Below are 15,710 nucleotides of genomic sequence, written 5' to 3' on the forward strand. Positions count from 1 at the left end.
AACGTTTAGGAAGACAAGCTAGCACTAGCGTTTTCGTGGAGCAGGAAAACAATCGACGAACATCTTGTTTTTATGGCATTTACTATTCACAATTCTGCAGGAAAACGCTCGACAAACGCAGCGTTCGCGCGCTCGGGAAATTTATAGAGAAACGTTCAGGAAAACAAGCTAGACACTAGCGTTTTCGTGGAGCAGGAAAAAAATTAACGAACATCATGTTTTCATGGCATTTACCGTTGTTAATTATGCGGGAAAACGCTTGGAAAATGCAGCGTTGCGCGCTCGGGAAAACTATAGTAAAATGTTCAGGAAAACAAGCTAGACAATACCGTTTTCGTAGAACAGGAAAACAATCGACAAACATCATGTTTTCATGGCATTCACCGTTGGTTATTCTGTGGGAAAACGCTTGGAAAATGCTGCGTTCGCGCTCACGGGAAAACTGTAGGAGAACAGGCTAATCATTGGAGTTTTCCTGGTGCTGGATAACTGGGGATAAACTTCGTGTTTTTCAGGAGTTTTACTGAGGGTGGGCAGTGAATTTTCCGTACGTTTTCAGATATCGGAAAACGTTGGTTTAATGTTGAATTTCTCAGACATTCACCATTTTGTAAAATTAATAGTGAACGACGGTTTTTTGCCGTGAATGAGTGCATCTCGGTGTTTCCTTACATGTTTTAAGTAGAGTGAAATCTAATAGAAATTGTAGCGTAAAACCTGATATTTCTATTGGTTTTGAAAATAACCTAGTCCCCAGCGTAAACGTGTATGGACCCTTATTTCTGGTTCTTTGAGTGGTTAGTTCGAGTTTTTAGTATTTGAATGTAGTTCTGCATTCTCGGGAGGAATTTCAGCTAGCAAGTTGTTGAACTTTTTTACTAATTACTGGTCTCTCTGGTATCCACAAATTACAAGTGCCATATCTTTGACTTTTTTCAGAGCAGACTGATTAAAGTTCTTTTATAATAAAATATTCTGGAGTGTCTTGTACTTGATAATGATAGAACAATTTTTCTATTATTTCAGTTAAATGTAGGCTCGATTTCTTCACAAAAGGTGTTTCTTTTTTGACTGTTGAGGCCTCTTGTAAGTGGCTAGTAAAACATTATTCAAAAGAAATGCAACACACAATTTTTTAATTTCACACTTTGTTACAAGACTGTTTCAAAATTGTACTTAACTGTAGTTCTTTGGGCTCGATTTGGTGAACTTACCTTATTAATGCTAAGAAATAAATTTAAAATTTGTTCTTCGGTGGATATCTTGTCTCTGCCCCAGCTTTGTAGCAATCTGGAGTTTCAGTTATAAAGTGAAGTTCAAATATGCCTTATTATGTCACGTTTGGCTTTCACAGGGAGTTATTCATGATGGTCTCCTTACACCCGGAGACTAAAGCGGATATTTACAACTATTTTCAGGGATTAATCTGTTCTACATGATCTACAAATGTAGTTATTGTTCTACAAATGTAGTTAATGTATATGTTCTACAAACGTAGTTCTACAAATGTAGTTATTGTCTCTTAACCGCAGTCAGGTTCATCACATATATTCAATCGTGGACTTCATATCTCAGTTTTCAATCGATTTTCATTGATCTTTAATCCTTATTGCATAGGAAGTCAAGATATGCCGTGGCAGTGTTCCCACTGCTGTTGTCTATTGCAGTGGCTTTAATCTCAGTTCCACCGAACTCTATCGCCAAATCAATCATTCGGTTTGTTCCTTTAGTAACGTCAGGTGATTTAACGATAACCTCTCCTATGGAGTTGCTAACTGCAGCGTCTGTTGAATATTTGGCGTCAGGATCGGTCGAGGTAAAAAAACTGAACCTGACTGCTGTTTGACTTCCCTCTAAAGGCCTGTAGTTAGCGAAGATTTTCTTCTCACCTGTCCTTACAATGTCATTCTCTTTAACAAGAACCATAAAGCAATTCCTACAGTAGGCTACGCCGTCAACGAAGTGTCGCTTGTCAATTGGGTGAAGACTGGGATCAAACGGGAGGTACGTATCGAAGCCATAAGTCGTAGACATTATTCTGGAGTCGAAAGTGTCAGGTGTTTGCCCAAACATCACCGCACCTTGGACAATTGCAATGCTGGCGTTGCTTGGAACTAAAATTCTGCATCTGTGAATAGAGGAAATATCAAAGATGACAATCTTTTCACTTGTCGTGTTTCACATGAGAGGTTAATTGCATTCCAGGCATGACAAGTATCTCCTTTGGTTCCAAAATTACCCTTTTGAATTAGTGAATTTCAGAATAGCTTGCATCCAAGTACTTTGACCATGACCCTTCGCACTGAAGGAATTGGGACTTGTAAACAAATCTCAGTGCGTTTGGTGCGAATTATCACGACCTACAACTAGGTTAAGGTTCTTCAGACCAAACCTTTAACCCGTTTGAACGTTAACATCAAATTTGCCCTACCTCCGGCTAAAGTTCTGCTTGATTGCATCCTGAAGTATTGCTGACTCAGCAAAACCTCCAACAAGGAAAAAAAATTGCAGCTCACGGAGCATACGATGCTTAAGGAGGTTGCTCAGGTGCTTCACTATTCCATTCAGAACGGGTTCAAACAACTTTTTCATGGCCGCTGGTCCTATACAGAAGTACTCATTTCGGACGAATTGGACATCGTCAACTCTACAGGAACTTGCAAATCGTCTTGCCAGATCAGGCCCACCTTGTTCTGAAACCAGCGCTGTAAAGGTTCTGGGAAGGCGAATTCTAGTTGTTTCGCCCTGGTAAGCTCGGCGCCCTCGCTTCTTCATCTCAAATTCATTCATCATCTCAAGCCATTCTGCTGGGTGGTTGTCACGGAAGTTTTTTACTTGAGAAGTTCCGAAAAACCTCTCAAGCAGGGAGACGAACTCCTCGTCAACTTTAGTTCCACCATAAGGTCCACCGGTCACTTGATGGATTTCTTTGATGTTTCCATTTGTTAAGATTTCGTGAGCTGTGACATCGAGAGTCCCGCCTTTATTAAAGTAGAAGAGATGTAAAAACAGTTAAACTACAGCCTCAGCACCTACTTTTATTTCATATTGTTTAAGTTAAACATAAAGCGCACTACGAGCTCAGTGCCGTTTTTGTTTGACTTAATTTCAGAAAGACGGTTAACATAAGTTTAGGTCCTTTTCCGCCACTGAGACAATGTCCCACTGGTTAAACAAAATTATGTAAATGAAAACGCCTCACCACTGGTTTCATTAAGCCAAGTTTTGTAAATCTTCGAGGTTTCATGGGAAATCGATGTGAACTAATAGTTTTACAATAAACCGAGTGATTTGCAACTTGAAAGTCCGATCTTTTTTTTAAGAGAATTTACCAAACATCGCTAAAACAACCCGATGTCTCTACGAACAAATAAACTTTTAAATGATAAAGAGAGGAAAATTTTTTTTCACTGAAGAATACCAAGTTTTTTTTTTTTAATTTTTTCTGGCGTGATTTCCACAGAATGGTCCATTAGTTTGAATATTTAATCTTGCCTCCGATATCAACAACAAGGTATTTTGACTCAGGCCGAGCAAAGACGTCAGACACACTGGCATCTCCTTTCTCATTCGTGAATTCTCTCATCTTCATTTCTCTGCAGTACATAGAGGCTGCTTCTGGTTCCAAAGCAATAAGCAGCTGTTCGGGGTTATCATTCAATGCCATCTCCGCCTTCCAAAACAGAGGCAAAAGAAAGAAAAGTTACAGAAGGAAACAAATTTCAATAAACACTTTAATCTTGACCTTGATTTTTCTTGTTTGGGAACACTTCCAAGGGGTTAAAAAAAACCAAAACTTGTTGCATTTCTAATATTGCGCTGATGTTCATTAATGGACTACTGCAGAGTACCCTCTTTCTTCCTCATCGCGCATTTTCTTTTCACCTCTTTCACTCATCTATAATTACCTTATAACAATATTATAGATAATAACTTATCTATAATTACCTTATATGCAGCTTCTCTCATGAATTGCTTAGCGGCGGGTCTCCAAATGGCAGGTACTGTTATGACCCATCGAATGTCCTTTTCAGTATACTTTTCGTCTCCAGTTCTCTCGCGGATAATTTCGATAGCTCGATCTTTGAGAAACCTCATTGAGTGGGCAAAAACAACCAAAGCATCTACTGTTTTTCCATTTCGAGCCGTCAGCTTGGTATTTCTGTCTAGTGTCTGTGATAGGAGAAGACAATTGTACAAAGATTATGTCGAATACTTCTGATGAGGATTAATTTCAGTGGAAACCTTCAACCAAAACCTAAATTTAGCATACTATTTAGCTTAGTCTCGAGGACCCAGCGTTTGTATTATAACAAGGGAGCCTATCAATGAGTTTTAAATTAGCCGTTTTGCTCTTCTGATGGCTAGCATGTCACCTGTATTACCCCCAGATCCTTTCTGAAAGGGAAAGGCGTTGAGGCGGGGTAGTTAATTGATTTGACGTGGTATTTTTCTACCCTCAAATCTCCCTCTCAGTCATCAGATTGAATTTTTTTATGTCGCTTCTTCGAGTTGACTTCAAATACTCTATGTCGTAAACAGGCACTGGACTGTTCACCGATTTTCATTCTGTCAATACTAGGATTAAGTATGTTACAGTTCATCGAGTATTTTTGCTTGCGTGCGATTGGCCTTAAGGACGCGTCTCTCGTCGACTGAATTTGCCTGCCAAAAAGTAGGTCAAATTGGGTCACTCAGGGATATTCGCAAAGTGATATCTCCAGTTTGAAAAGCATGTGTCCAGTGTGATGAATCTTATTTTGAAAGTTCATTTTATTTGAGAGAGGCATTTTTGCTGATGTACAAGAAGACGACGCAAATTTTTTGTTCATAAACTTGCTTTTTAAAAGCAAGACAGAAAACTGTCTGTGAAAGTTTCGCTCCGCACGCTGCCGAGAGGAAAAAGGAAGATTAAATGAACATTTACCTCTGACTTGTGAAGTGCCATTTTGAAATGTTTGAAGTATAAATAGTCTCGATCTTCACCATCAGAGAAGTTGGCGTACTTTTCCTCCGCTTCGTATCCAAATGAATCAAATTTGCCATCTGGGCGAAGAAGCAAAGAAGTTGGTGTCTTAAGGGTAGCAGCTCCCTGGTCATGTCCCCATGCTTTGTTCATATGGATACCTCCTTCTCCTTTCTTGTAGTTGAAAGCAAAAGCAAAGCCACTGTATGTGGTCCCAAAATCAATAGCAACCACGGCTATGTACGATGAACTTGCAGAGAATAACAAGCCTTCAGATGCTGAAGAGCAAATCGAATATTTCCTGATCACAACTACACTGGAAGACGCGACCGGCATGCACGAACTTTAGTGAGTAGTGGCTCACTGAGAATAAAATAGCTTTATTTCGCCTCTATTCAGTGAAAATAAAAGGTGCAGCTGCTAAGAGAATTCGAAAAAATGATACAAGAACATTCGCGAAAGAAATTAACATTAGTCATTAAATCATGCCGAAGGATATAATTATAATTATGCAGTTTCCGGCCGGAGGGTAGAAGCTGTGTATTATGAAATATATTTTAAAAAACCGGTTATTTAAAAGAGAATACTCCTCAGCTTTCCTTTCAGTGAAATATGGAGGTTTGGAAATACAGATCTTCAAACTGATTAAAACTCCTAGTTCTGGTTATTTTTTGTCAATACAATTCCTAATGCGTTTGGTGTCGCAGAGGCAGATACATGTGAGGGTTCTGTGCTCGTTTGATGAAAAAATAACCTCTTTACTTACTTTCCAGTCCGTGCATCAATCATCTTACATATTATCTATTAGCATATTTACTTTAACAAACTTCAAAAGTGAAGAGATCAGTTACTATGCAGGATCTTATATTAACAATCGAGGCGTTCGATTGCAGAAACCGAAAGTAATTCACTTCCGGGAATGGTAGGTTTCTCTCGTTCTCATGTCAAACTCCTGTGGCTCATACATCCTTGTCGATGATTCTTCTAAACAATAATTGATCAGTGAAGGAGATACAATTTATGGTATTTGAAGAGATCAGACCTGGCTGTCATTCCATAAAGTTTTTGCTTCGTTAACCAGTTTTGAAGCCTTCTGTTGCAACATGAACAGGATGCTATGCTATCACATGAGATTTACTTCGTTTCGCTCGAAAAAAAAAATGTATGTTTATAATTTTCTTAAGTAAAGAACGATCTTAATACCTACCACTCATACTGCTTTCTAATGATTCCTTAAAACGATGAAGGATCTCTTTATTGGATAGTACGCGTCGACAACACCAGACAAAATGCTGTTGTGCGATACCGTGAATTTTTCAGTTCCTCTTTTTCCTAGAATGCCATTTATCGTAGAGGAATTTTAACTTGTTTCCGGTTCCGGTCGCACTCTACCGGAAGTAATCCTGTAAAAAATGATATATTAATCTTTCTTTCTGTTTTCCGACAATCTACCTCGTGAGGAAGGCAGTGCAAAAAGGGATCTCTGTAAGGAACCATAACATTAGCAGTGCAAGGATCCACTGACCATAAATGTCGAGAATCCACTGAGAGTTGCAAAATTCGTGTTTCATTTCACTTTTGCTAAAGGACTCTTTTAATGAACTTTTACCAAAAATTGAAAAAAGGGAAAAGTTCAAAATTTGCCAGATGGTTGCTACTTCGGCAACTTCGTACTTCACAACGCGATGCCATTCCCAATTTGAAATTTTGTGTGCTGAAAATGGTTCTTTCTCGTTTTGAAGATATGAGTTGTCATGTTGTCACGTTTAAGTCAAAGTTAAAAACACACCTTTTTCGTTTAGCATTTTTATCTTAGCCTGAACACAATATTATAGCAGTATTAGTATTTGTATGTAGTTCTAGTATTTATTTATTTTTTTTTTCATGAATAGTTGTATTAATTAATTAATTAATTATTACTGTGTTGTTTTATTGTGAAGCGCATTTGAACGTTGTATAGAATTTGCGCTATACAAATTATTATTATTATTATTAATAGTGACTAATCGAAATAATGTACTTTGTATCTTTTTCGCAGAGATATTTCTATCGTCCTTATAGTAGCTAAGGTGTTTGAACGTATCATTTACGACCAGGTTTACGGTTATATCACTGAAAACAATTTGATTTCGAGCCATCAATCTGGTTTTCGTTCGCTCCATTCAACTGTTACTGCCTTGTTGGAGGCCACAAACAATTGGGCCTTCAACATTGATAAAGGCAATATAAATGCAGTTGTTTTTTTCGACCTAAAAAAGGCTTTTGATGCCGTTGACCATACAATTCTTATGTCCAAATTATTCGAATATGGTATCCGCGGTATCGCTTATGAATGGTTTAGGTCATACCTTGATAATCGCAATCAACAATGTTTCGTAAATAGTTCGCTCTCAATTAGTCAAGTTCTCACTTGTGGAATTCCGCAAGGAACAATTCTAGGACTTTTGCTTTTTGTTTTATACATAAATGATCTTCCTAATTGCCTGTCTAATTCAGTTGCACGTATGTATGCCGACGATACTCACCTGACCTTTGCCAGTAACAACATAGAAATGAACGATGATGTTATGAATCACGTCCTATCCAATGTTAATACAGGGCTTACTGCCAACAAATTGACTCTAAATTCATCTAAAACTGAAATCATGTTAATTGGATCGCGGCAAAGGATAGGTACTTACGATATTTCCCCTAAACTAATCTGGAGACGGTTAGATGCTCAGCGACATATACAAGTGGCCACCATGGTCTATAAATCTATACATGGTCTTGCGCCTGACTATCTTGTTTCTCTTTTCACTAAATATGATCCTCCTTATAATCTAAGGAACTCTGAAAACAAACTAGCTGTTCCATTGCCCCGCACCAATTTCCTGAAAAATAGCTTTAACTATAACGGTGCGGTTATCTGGAACAGCTTGTCCCCTGAATTGTGGCAAGCAAAATCACTTCAATCTTTTCGAAATGGCTGTCGCGATTTTTTCGTCTGAATCGACAAAACCCACACGGCATCTATGTAAAGCAGAATTTATTAATTTTTTTCTATTTCACTTTTAAATTTTAGATAATGTTAACATAGATTAAAGTAGAATGTAATTGTAATAATAGATTGTAATAATATTATTATTTTATCTGATAGATCTACCGTGTCTAAATAAAAATAAAGTTCAAGTTCAAGAATAAAGATCAACTTTAAAGACCTATGACAAGGTTTGCCACACATAAGCCCGACCTCTTTTTCAACTTAGATGCACTGCTTATGGCGGGCCAAGAAAGAAAATGTGAGGGACGAAACTAGAAGGGGCTATAGATTCATGATTGCCATCACGAATATAGAACAAGGCTCTACACTATCTCATTAAAAAAAAATCAGCCCTTATTCTATAATACAAGTGTAGTAGGTTTGGTAGATATAGTTTGGTGTAATAGCGGAGCTCGCAGCGCGCGAAGTGCATACTTCTTGTCTGAAAATAATAGTAATAATAATAACAGTAACACATCAATTCGAAAAAATTTGGTCGTACGATCAAATTTTGGCAGGCTATACCGTCCGACCGTGCGTTAAGGTGGCTACTTTTAGCATGCGTGACCTGCATTGCGGGCTCGAATCTGGCCATTTGGGAAGTAGAATGGGAACGGTGAAGGAAACACGCTTGCACGATTGATTCCGTAACTTAAAAAAATCCCATTCATGTATGCTTGGAAACTGAAGTGCGGTGTAGCGCATCATTTTAGTGTCACAAGGAAGTGCAAAATGAATAATAGAAATAATTGGTAAAGTACAGAGTGAAGAAACTTGTAGAATAGGTTTTATTCTTTAGTGGCCATGAGGCTTCCATTATTCGTCGACTCAAAGTTCGTTATGTGGAAAGCTTCATGAAAATTTAGCTGTTACAAATTACACGAACTTATAGCCATTCCTTTAATCAAGTTTAATGTCTTTGCGTGGGGCATGGTTGCCCATATTGCCCGAGCCAGAGGCTCATATAATCGCAAGACAACACCCACCCATCCCACCCCAGGGGAGGACATCCATCACACAGTAATCTCGTGCGTGGGAAATTAACGTCTCCTACCCCTAACCCTGCAGGAGACGGGACCTCCATTTATTCATCCCTATCCGAGAAGACTAGAATATCTAAACCATTTCTTGATGTTATAGAAAGGCAGCATATTCTTCTCAATTATTTTAAGACCTTGAGTGTTGGTCCGGCCGGGGCTCGAACCCTCGACCTCCCGCACACCAGTCCAGCGCTCTATCAATTGAGCTATGGCCTTCGTTTTGATACAAAAATTGAGTAAGCAACTTTGAAAAATCAAGAAGAGTAGGAACAAAATTAAAGATCATTATTTACTTAGTATTAAAAATAACTCGCTCCTACTACAGTCAGCAAGCATCTTAATTTTCTATTTATTTCTACGGGCTAAATGTCTATGACCTTCGGTTTGATACAAAAATTGAGTAAACAACTTTGGAAAAATCAAGAAGAGTAGGAACAAAATTAAAGATCATTATTTACTGTAGAAATACCGACGTAAATACCTTAAAAACACTCCGCGAGCTCGACATCCACTAAAATAATTATTTAAAAGCCTTTGTTGCTGCTTTCATTTAATAATAGTACTAGTTTTCATGTTAACAGATAAATGAATAGAAATTATATTTTTTAAGTGTCACAGAATTTTATTGGTTTATGAAAGAAACCATTTTTTTAGCAAAATTTTATTGGTTTATGAAAGAAACCATTTTTTTAGCAAAGTGACAAATTTTCAGGTAAATAAAGGCTGATAGTTTCGAAAGAAACTGTTTGGGGCTGCGTCGTTGGGAGTAACGAAATAATTTGGATATATCAACAAAGTTGAAATGGTAAATTGGCCACCGTAACGATTACAAAAGCTGACGTTTCAAGCGTTAGCCCTTCGTCGGAGCGAAATTTTCAGGTAGTTTGGAGGGACCACTGTTGCCACCGATAAAGCCATAAAGACTTCATTTCTGAAGTCGCTCTCTGACACGAATTTGTGCAAGTGTTTACCACTTTCAAACAGTTGCAAAGTTCTTGAATTTACTAACTGCTGGCTAGAAAGTCCAGATAAACCGTGGATTGTCGGTTGCTCGTACGATTAACAGCCGTGACCTTTATCTCAGTTCCACCAAAGAGCAAATGTATCTCAATGTCTTTCGTTTTCCATGCCTCCGGTGTTTCAATCACTAATCCACGACCGGGGGCCTTGTGCACCTCAGGATCTGTCACAAACTCTACATCTGGACATTCTGATTGGTAGAAATCGAGCTTCACTTGTTTCTCTACGCCTGTTAAGGGCGCAAAACCAGTGAATCGACGCTTTTCTCCAACTTTTATTACTTCATTGACTTTGACAAACTTGAAGAACACATCTTTACAACGTGGGATTCCAGCTATTATTTCCTTTTTCGATTCAGGATGTAACCCATCTAGGAAGAGCTTATGTATACGGATGCCATAGGTCGTTGTTATTATCCTCGACTCGAAAGTGTAAGGTTTCTGTCCAAACATCACTGCACCTTTGACAACTGCGAGGGATGCGCAGTGTGGTATTAAAATGCGGTAAGCACGGCCAAAGTGCTCCTTTATTCCTTCCTGTAAGACAGCCGAGTCAGAAAAACCGCCCACAAGGAATGCAAACTTGACCTTAGACATCTGTGGTTTGGCGAGAAGGTTAGACAGGTGGGAAATGATGTCATCTAAGACTGGGTTGAACAACTGCCTCATAACCTCTGGTTCAAGGCAGAGGTACTCGTTACGAAGGACTTTGATTTCGTCCAGGCTGCAATGCTGCTGAATGGCTGTGTTAATATCCCAACCTTTATGGCTGGGAAATTTACTTATGAAACTACCCGGCAACCGAATTCTTGTTGTCCCCCCTTCACAGATGCGCTTCCCGCGTTTCTTTACTTCGAAATCACTCATGAGACAGAGCCAATCCACCGGATTGTGACGGGCATAGTTATCAATAAAGGATTTGGAGAAAATTGTTTCAAGAAGGATCCTGAACTGTGTGTTGACATTCTGTCCTCCAAATGTACCACCTGTGGCTTTGTAAAGCTCTCGGATGGCACCGTTTTCCACAAGCTCATGAACAGTCACATCGAGAGTTCCGCCTACATGGAAACAAGAGTTAAAAGATATTAAAATAATATTATAACAGATAAAAAATTTAAGAAAACCAAGGATAACTGATTACTTAAAACTAAGGTGTCTAGCTTTACGTGTGTTGACCATTTCTGTCTCAGGAACTGTTCTAGATTTACGCTTTCCATCTACCGTGCCGATCATGATGGCAAATAAACAAACGTAAAAACTAACGCAAACGACGGAAGCATTTAACCGCACACAGTCAACTGTCTTGAAGTTAAGAGTTTCAAGTGCAAGCATTCATTTACAGTTACAAATATGCAGCAAAACATTTTGTTTCTCAGACGGTGAAATATACTTAATTTCCTCGGAAAAATTGAATTTACCTCCAATGTCAATTACCACGTACTGTGTTTCTGGTTGGGCGATGGTGTCCCCAACTGAGGCATCGTTGCTGCCACTCTCGGCAACAAACTCTCTCAGCTTTTGCTCTCTACAGTAGATGGAGGCCGCTTCTGGCTCCAACGCAATAAGTATCTGCTCTGGGTTCGAGGGATGCGCCAGTCCTGCCTAAGATAGAAGTACAAAGACTGAATGTTAGCTTAGTTAATTAATATAATCGAAAATTGCCATAAGAAAGAAAAATTCTCTCCCGCTTTTTCTTTGTTCTGCTTATGCGATTTCGCAAAACGAGCTGCAACCAAGCATACTTGTTAAGTTGGACCCCGATAACTCAAACCCTCGGTAACTCGAATTCCCCGCCACCTCAAAGCAAAACTGATTTCCCTTGGATTTACCTCTTATATTTACCGTAGTTTTTAACCCTTATAATTCGAAACCCGATTAACTCAAAACCCCGCTAACTCGCAGCGATTTTTTACTTTCCTTCAGGTAGTTTTCTTTGCAATTTTACCCTCGATAACTCGAAGTCGATCTTCACTTTTGCGGACTGATAAGCCCTAACATTTTGCGCCGGATGATTACATTTAATCTCACTTAATATCACGACAAATTAACCTTTGTCGATACCAGACGTTTCTATTTCCGTAAACAGACAGTTTTGAAAGTAATCTGGAATCGATCTGTTGTATGAATAGATTTTTCAACAAATGTTAAAGTGAGATTTAGCGTTAAACATTCTGACGGAAGAGCAGCTACTTTATATTTCATGCTTTTGTTTTGTATCGTTTTGTTTTTTGTTTTTTTTTGTCGTTTTTATGCTCTTACATTGCTAGAAGTCTTACAATAAAACAGCTAAAAGCATAAAATCTCTCTAATCAAATGTTTCTAGTATTTTTGTTGGAAACCCCTATAACTCGAAGTTAAATTCCCGCCGGCAATTCGAGTTACCGAGGTTCAACTGTATACACATGCTTCGCGTTGGAGATTTAAAAACTGTTAAATAATAATAATCACTGCATGATTTTGTTGATGTTTGAGGTGTATTTCTTATGAAAGCTCACTTGATAAGCTGCCTCTCTCATGAATTGTTTTGCCGCTGGTCTCCATATTGCTGGGACGGTCAAGACCCACTGCACATCATTTCCTCCAAAATCTTCGTCTCCAGTTCTCTCCTTAATCACCTCTAGAGCCCGCGTGTAAAGATAATGTATGGAATATTTAAAAACATCCAAGGCCTTCGTGTGTTTGCCATTTCCTGCCTCCACAGTGGTGTTTATATTCAAGCTCTGTAAAAAGAAAAGCCACTTTTAAGAAAGTTTATTAAGTCACTTCACTCTCATTCGGTTCGGAATCCATCACTTAGACAACACGAGTAATATCTGTGTATTAATATTTCTATAAAAGTATGAAACTTACGACTACAAAAACACCAAATCCAAGGGAAAACCAAAAATTCTTTCTGATTGCATAATGCTTTGATTTAATAGCAAGGCTTTACCTTCATTACCTTCTGAGCTAATTATCAAATTGCTAACATTTACCAGAATCACACAGCTTCTTTCTTTCGTACCAGAACCGACCACTGTTTATTAACATAAAATCATTGAAAGTTTTACCAATATTCTTTTTAAATAAGAAAGCTTCATATGTTTGGAAATACGAAATGAAATTTTCTCTCACCTCATTGTTATGAAGAATCATTTTGAAGCTATCAAAGTAATAATATTGTCGAGCTTCCTCTTCCTCCAAATCAGCAAATTTATCTTTGGCTTCGTAGCCAAACGAATTGAAGCTCTTGTCTGGATTGAGCAACAAACATGTAGGTGTCTTCATAGTGGAATAGCCTTGATCTGTTCCCCATTCCTTATTCATGTGAATGCTTTTCGCTCCCTCTTTGTTGTTGAACGCAAATGCAAACCCACTAAATGTTGTGCCAAAGTCAATTGCTACAACAGCGATGAATGTTGTGTGAGAGGAGAGGAAAAGTTCACCTTCCTCTTGATCATCTGTTGAACGATGATTATATTCAGTAACTAAGTAATTAAATAAAGACATGCTTCAGAAAGAAATTTTAAATAGATGAGAGAGGCAGATGACGACATGAATTAAAACTTTGACTCAAAGAAATGCCGAGTAATGAAACGTGGCAATCAGTACATGTATCGACAAATTCAGTAATAAATAAACAGAATTTCATTCAGAAGTTGATTTTACGTTTTCTGAAATAAATAGTAAAATGCTTCTAACTCTTGAAATATGTCATAAAGGATATACATTTGGGTAAAACTTTTGGAAAATTGCAGAGGAAATCCGAGAGTGCCGAAAAGTTGTCGACTTCCTAATATCATAGTTTTCGAGGATGCCAAGTGAAGCCTAAGTTTACACGGAAACATCACGAGTATAACTCGATTTTATGTTTAATCATAAATGAGACGAGTTTCTGTGTTTTTATTTTCGACTTAAAAATATGATATGGTCCGTTTAATACTCGAAATGTTTGTATGATCGACTTTCAATTCTGTTTTCGATTTTATGAGCAATGTCATCGGAAGAAGTGAAGTGTTTATCGTAATAATGTTTATATGAGAACGATCCTTCGCAGTAAAGCACTATTGAAGCAATAGTGAAAATCAGACCTGAAAAAAATTTCAGGCCTGTACGGGACTCGAACCACTGACCTCTGCGATACTAGTGCAGCGCTCTACCAATTGAGCTAACAAGCCAACTGGGAGCAGGCCATCAAATTAATTCGATATAAACCCGTAGATGATAAATCAAACAACAACAAACATATGAAGCATATGTGTGAACTGCGGTTATGAGACGTATATGAGAACGATCCTTCGCAGTAAAGCACTATTTGAGCAATAGTGAAAATCAGACCTGAAAAAAAAATTTCAGGCCTGTACGGGACTCGAACCACTGACCTCTGCGATACTAGTGCAGCGCTCTACCAATTGAGCTAACAAGCCAACTGGGAGCAGGCCATCAAATTAATTCGATATAAACCCGTAGATGATAAATCAAACAACAACAAACATATGAAACATATGTGTGAACTGCGGTTATGAGACGTATATGAGAACGATCCTTCGCAGTAAAGCACTTTTTGAGCAATAGTGAAAATCAGACCTGAAAAAAATTTCAGGCCTGTACGGGACTCGAACCACTGACCTCTGCGATACTAGTGCAGCGCTCTACCAATTGAGCTAACAAGCCAACTGGGAGCAGGCCATCAAATTAATTCGATATAAACCCGTAGATGATAAATCAAACAACAACAAACATATGAAACATATGTGTGAACTGCGGTTATGAGACGTATATGAGAACGATCCTTCGCAGTAAAGCACTCATAACCGCAGTTCACACATATGTTTCATATGTTTGTTGTTGTAATAATGTTTATTAGTCATCTTCAGCTCACCTTCAGAGATTCTTTGCATTTTGAAGACAGTTCTTGCTCATCGAGCTTGAAGATTTGTGGTCGAAACCGCTAATATCAGCGGTGAAATAATCGCCTGGTAGGAAACTGAAAGGACATATTGATGTCTTACAGGGTTTTGTCCCTTTCTTGGAAAGATTACGTCATGATGGCCTCAGAGATAACAATTACTCTAGATCAGAGACAACAGAAGCTGTTGAAATCATTATTGTGTAGAAAGATGATATTTTCACCATATCTTCTATTGGTTTGTTTTCTTTTTTAAGCTTTCGACAATATGTAGGTTATGCTCTGCTCAAGAATCGTTTGACTAAATCGTAAAAAAAAAAAAAAATTAAATAAATAAAAGGCAAGAAAACTAATAGTAAGTATATTAAACTTCCGGTTTTTCTCAGAAATCTTGAAAAATGCTTCCCGCAGCTTGGGCCATTTCCAAGTTCTCACGGTTCAGTAAGCATGAATAAATGACAGTGCTATTTCAGCACCAGACTTCTGAACCGTGAGAACTCGGAAGTAGCCGATTAGTTTAAAGTGCACCTACACCCAAAACATTTTTTTCGCTTAACGAAATAAGCTTATTTTTTTTGAGTATTTCTGCGCAAAAATTTTTTTATTTGCTCAAATCTTCAATTTTCTATGCCCAGTCAAAATACGGAAAACGGCCGCCATCTTGCCCTACGACCGAGTTTAAAGAGGAATGGCTCTAGTGGGTAATGTGACGTCAAATCGAGAACACGAAAGTCTGCATTTCACACATTTTTACTTGTTTGGGAAGGTTGTAGTC

The 15,710-nt window shown here is 38.2% G+C and overlaps 2 protein-coding genes across 7 annotated transcripts; both read right to left on the reverse strand.

The window, feature by feature from the left end:
- Nucleotides 1–1,119: 1,119 nt before the first annotated feature.
- Nucleotides 1,120–6,327, reverse strand: LOC111340221 (heat shock 70 kDa protein 12A). Of its 4 annotated transcripts, none has more exons than XM_088760254.1 (6): nt 6,174–6,327; nt 4,928–5,244; nt 3,949–4,173; nt 3,496–3,673; nt 2,432–2,981; nt 1,120–2,128 (listed from the first exon to the last, which is right to left on the reverse strand). In XM_088760254.1, exons 1-6 carry the CDS (start codon nt 6,178–6,180, stop codon nt 1,600–1,602), a joined length of 1,806 nt encoding a protein of 601 aa, XP_088616380.1. In that variant the 5' UTR covers nt 6,181–6,327; the 3' UTR covers nt 1,120–1,599. The 4 variants fall into 4 exon arrangements, with proteins under 4 accessions (XP_088616380.1, XP_088616384.1, XP_088616383.1 ...); XM_088760258.1 differs by having other exon boundaries at nt 4,928–5,046; nt 6,174–6,303; XM_088760257.1 differs by having other exon boundaries at nt 4,928–5,168; nt 6,174–6,289.
- A 2,426-nt stretch (nt 6,328–8,753) lies between these two features.
- Nucleotides 8,754–15,180, reverse strand: LOC111339503 (heat shock 70 kDa protein 12A). 3 transcript variants are annotated; one of them, XR_016001862.1, is made up of 6 exons: nt 14,909–15,180; nt 13,162–13,514; nt 12,543–12,767; nt 11,466–11,649; nt 9,438–11,105; nt 8,754–9,272 (listed from the first exon to the last, which is right to left on the reverse strand). XR_016001862.1 is itself a non-coding variant. In XM_088761494.1 (5 exons), exons 1-5 carry the CDS (start codon nt 14,925–14,927, stop codon nt 10,033–10,035), a joined length of 1,827 nt encoding a protein of 608 aa, XP_088617620.1. In that variant the 5' UTR covers nt 14,928–15,180; the 3' UTR covers nt 8,754–10,032. The 3 variants fall into 3 exon arrangements, 2 of the variants coding, with proteins under 2 accessions (XP_088617620.1, XP_088617619.1); XM_088761494.1 differs by having other exon boundaries at nt 8,754–11,105; nt 13,162–13,487; XM_088761493.1 differs by having other exon boundaries at nt 8,754–11,105.
- Between the last annotated feature and the right edge of the window lie 530 nt (nt 15,181–15,710).

Source organism: Stylophora pistillata, chromosome 5 (assembly GCF_964205215.1).
Source record: "Stylophora pistillata chromosome 5, jaStyPist1.2, whole genome shotgun sequence".
Classification (NCBI taxonomy): Eukaryota; Metazoa; Cnidaria; class Anthozoa; order Scleractinia; family Pocilloporidae; genus Stylophora; species Stylophora pistillata.

What these genes read in the sequence shown, in the direction of transcription:
- LOC111340221 (XM_088760254.1), bottom strand. An exon ending in TGAGAGAAGCTGCATATAAG is followed by an intron (nt 3,674 to 3,948) that starts GTAATTATAGAT and finishes CTGTTTTGGAAG; the next exon opens with GCGGAGATGGCATTGAATGA. An exon ending in CCTTGTTGTTGATATCGGAG is followed by an intron (nt 2,982 to 3,495) that starts GCAAGATTAAAT and finishes ACTTTAATAAAG; the next exon opens with GCGGGACTCTCGATGTCACA.
- LOC111339503 (XM_088761493.1), bottom strand. An exon ending in TGATTCTTCATAACAATGAG is followed by an intron (nt 12,768 to 13,161) that starts GTGAGAGAAAAT and finishes TTCTTTTTACAG; the next exon opens with AGCTTGAATATAAACACCAC. An exon ending in CGTGGTAATTGACATTGGAG is followed by an intron (nt 11,106 to 11,465) that starts GTAAATTCAATT and finishes GTTTCCATGTAG; the next exon opens with GCGGAACTCTCGATGTGACT.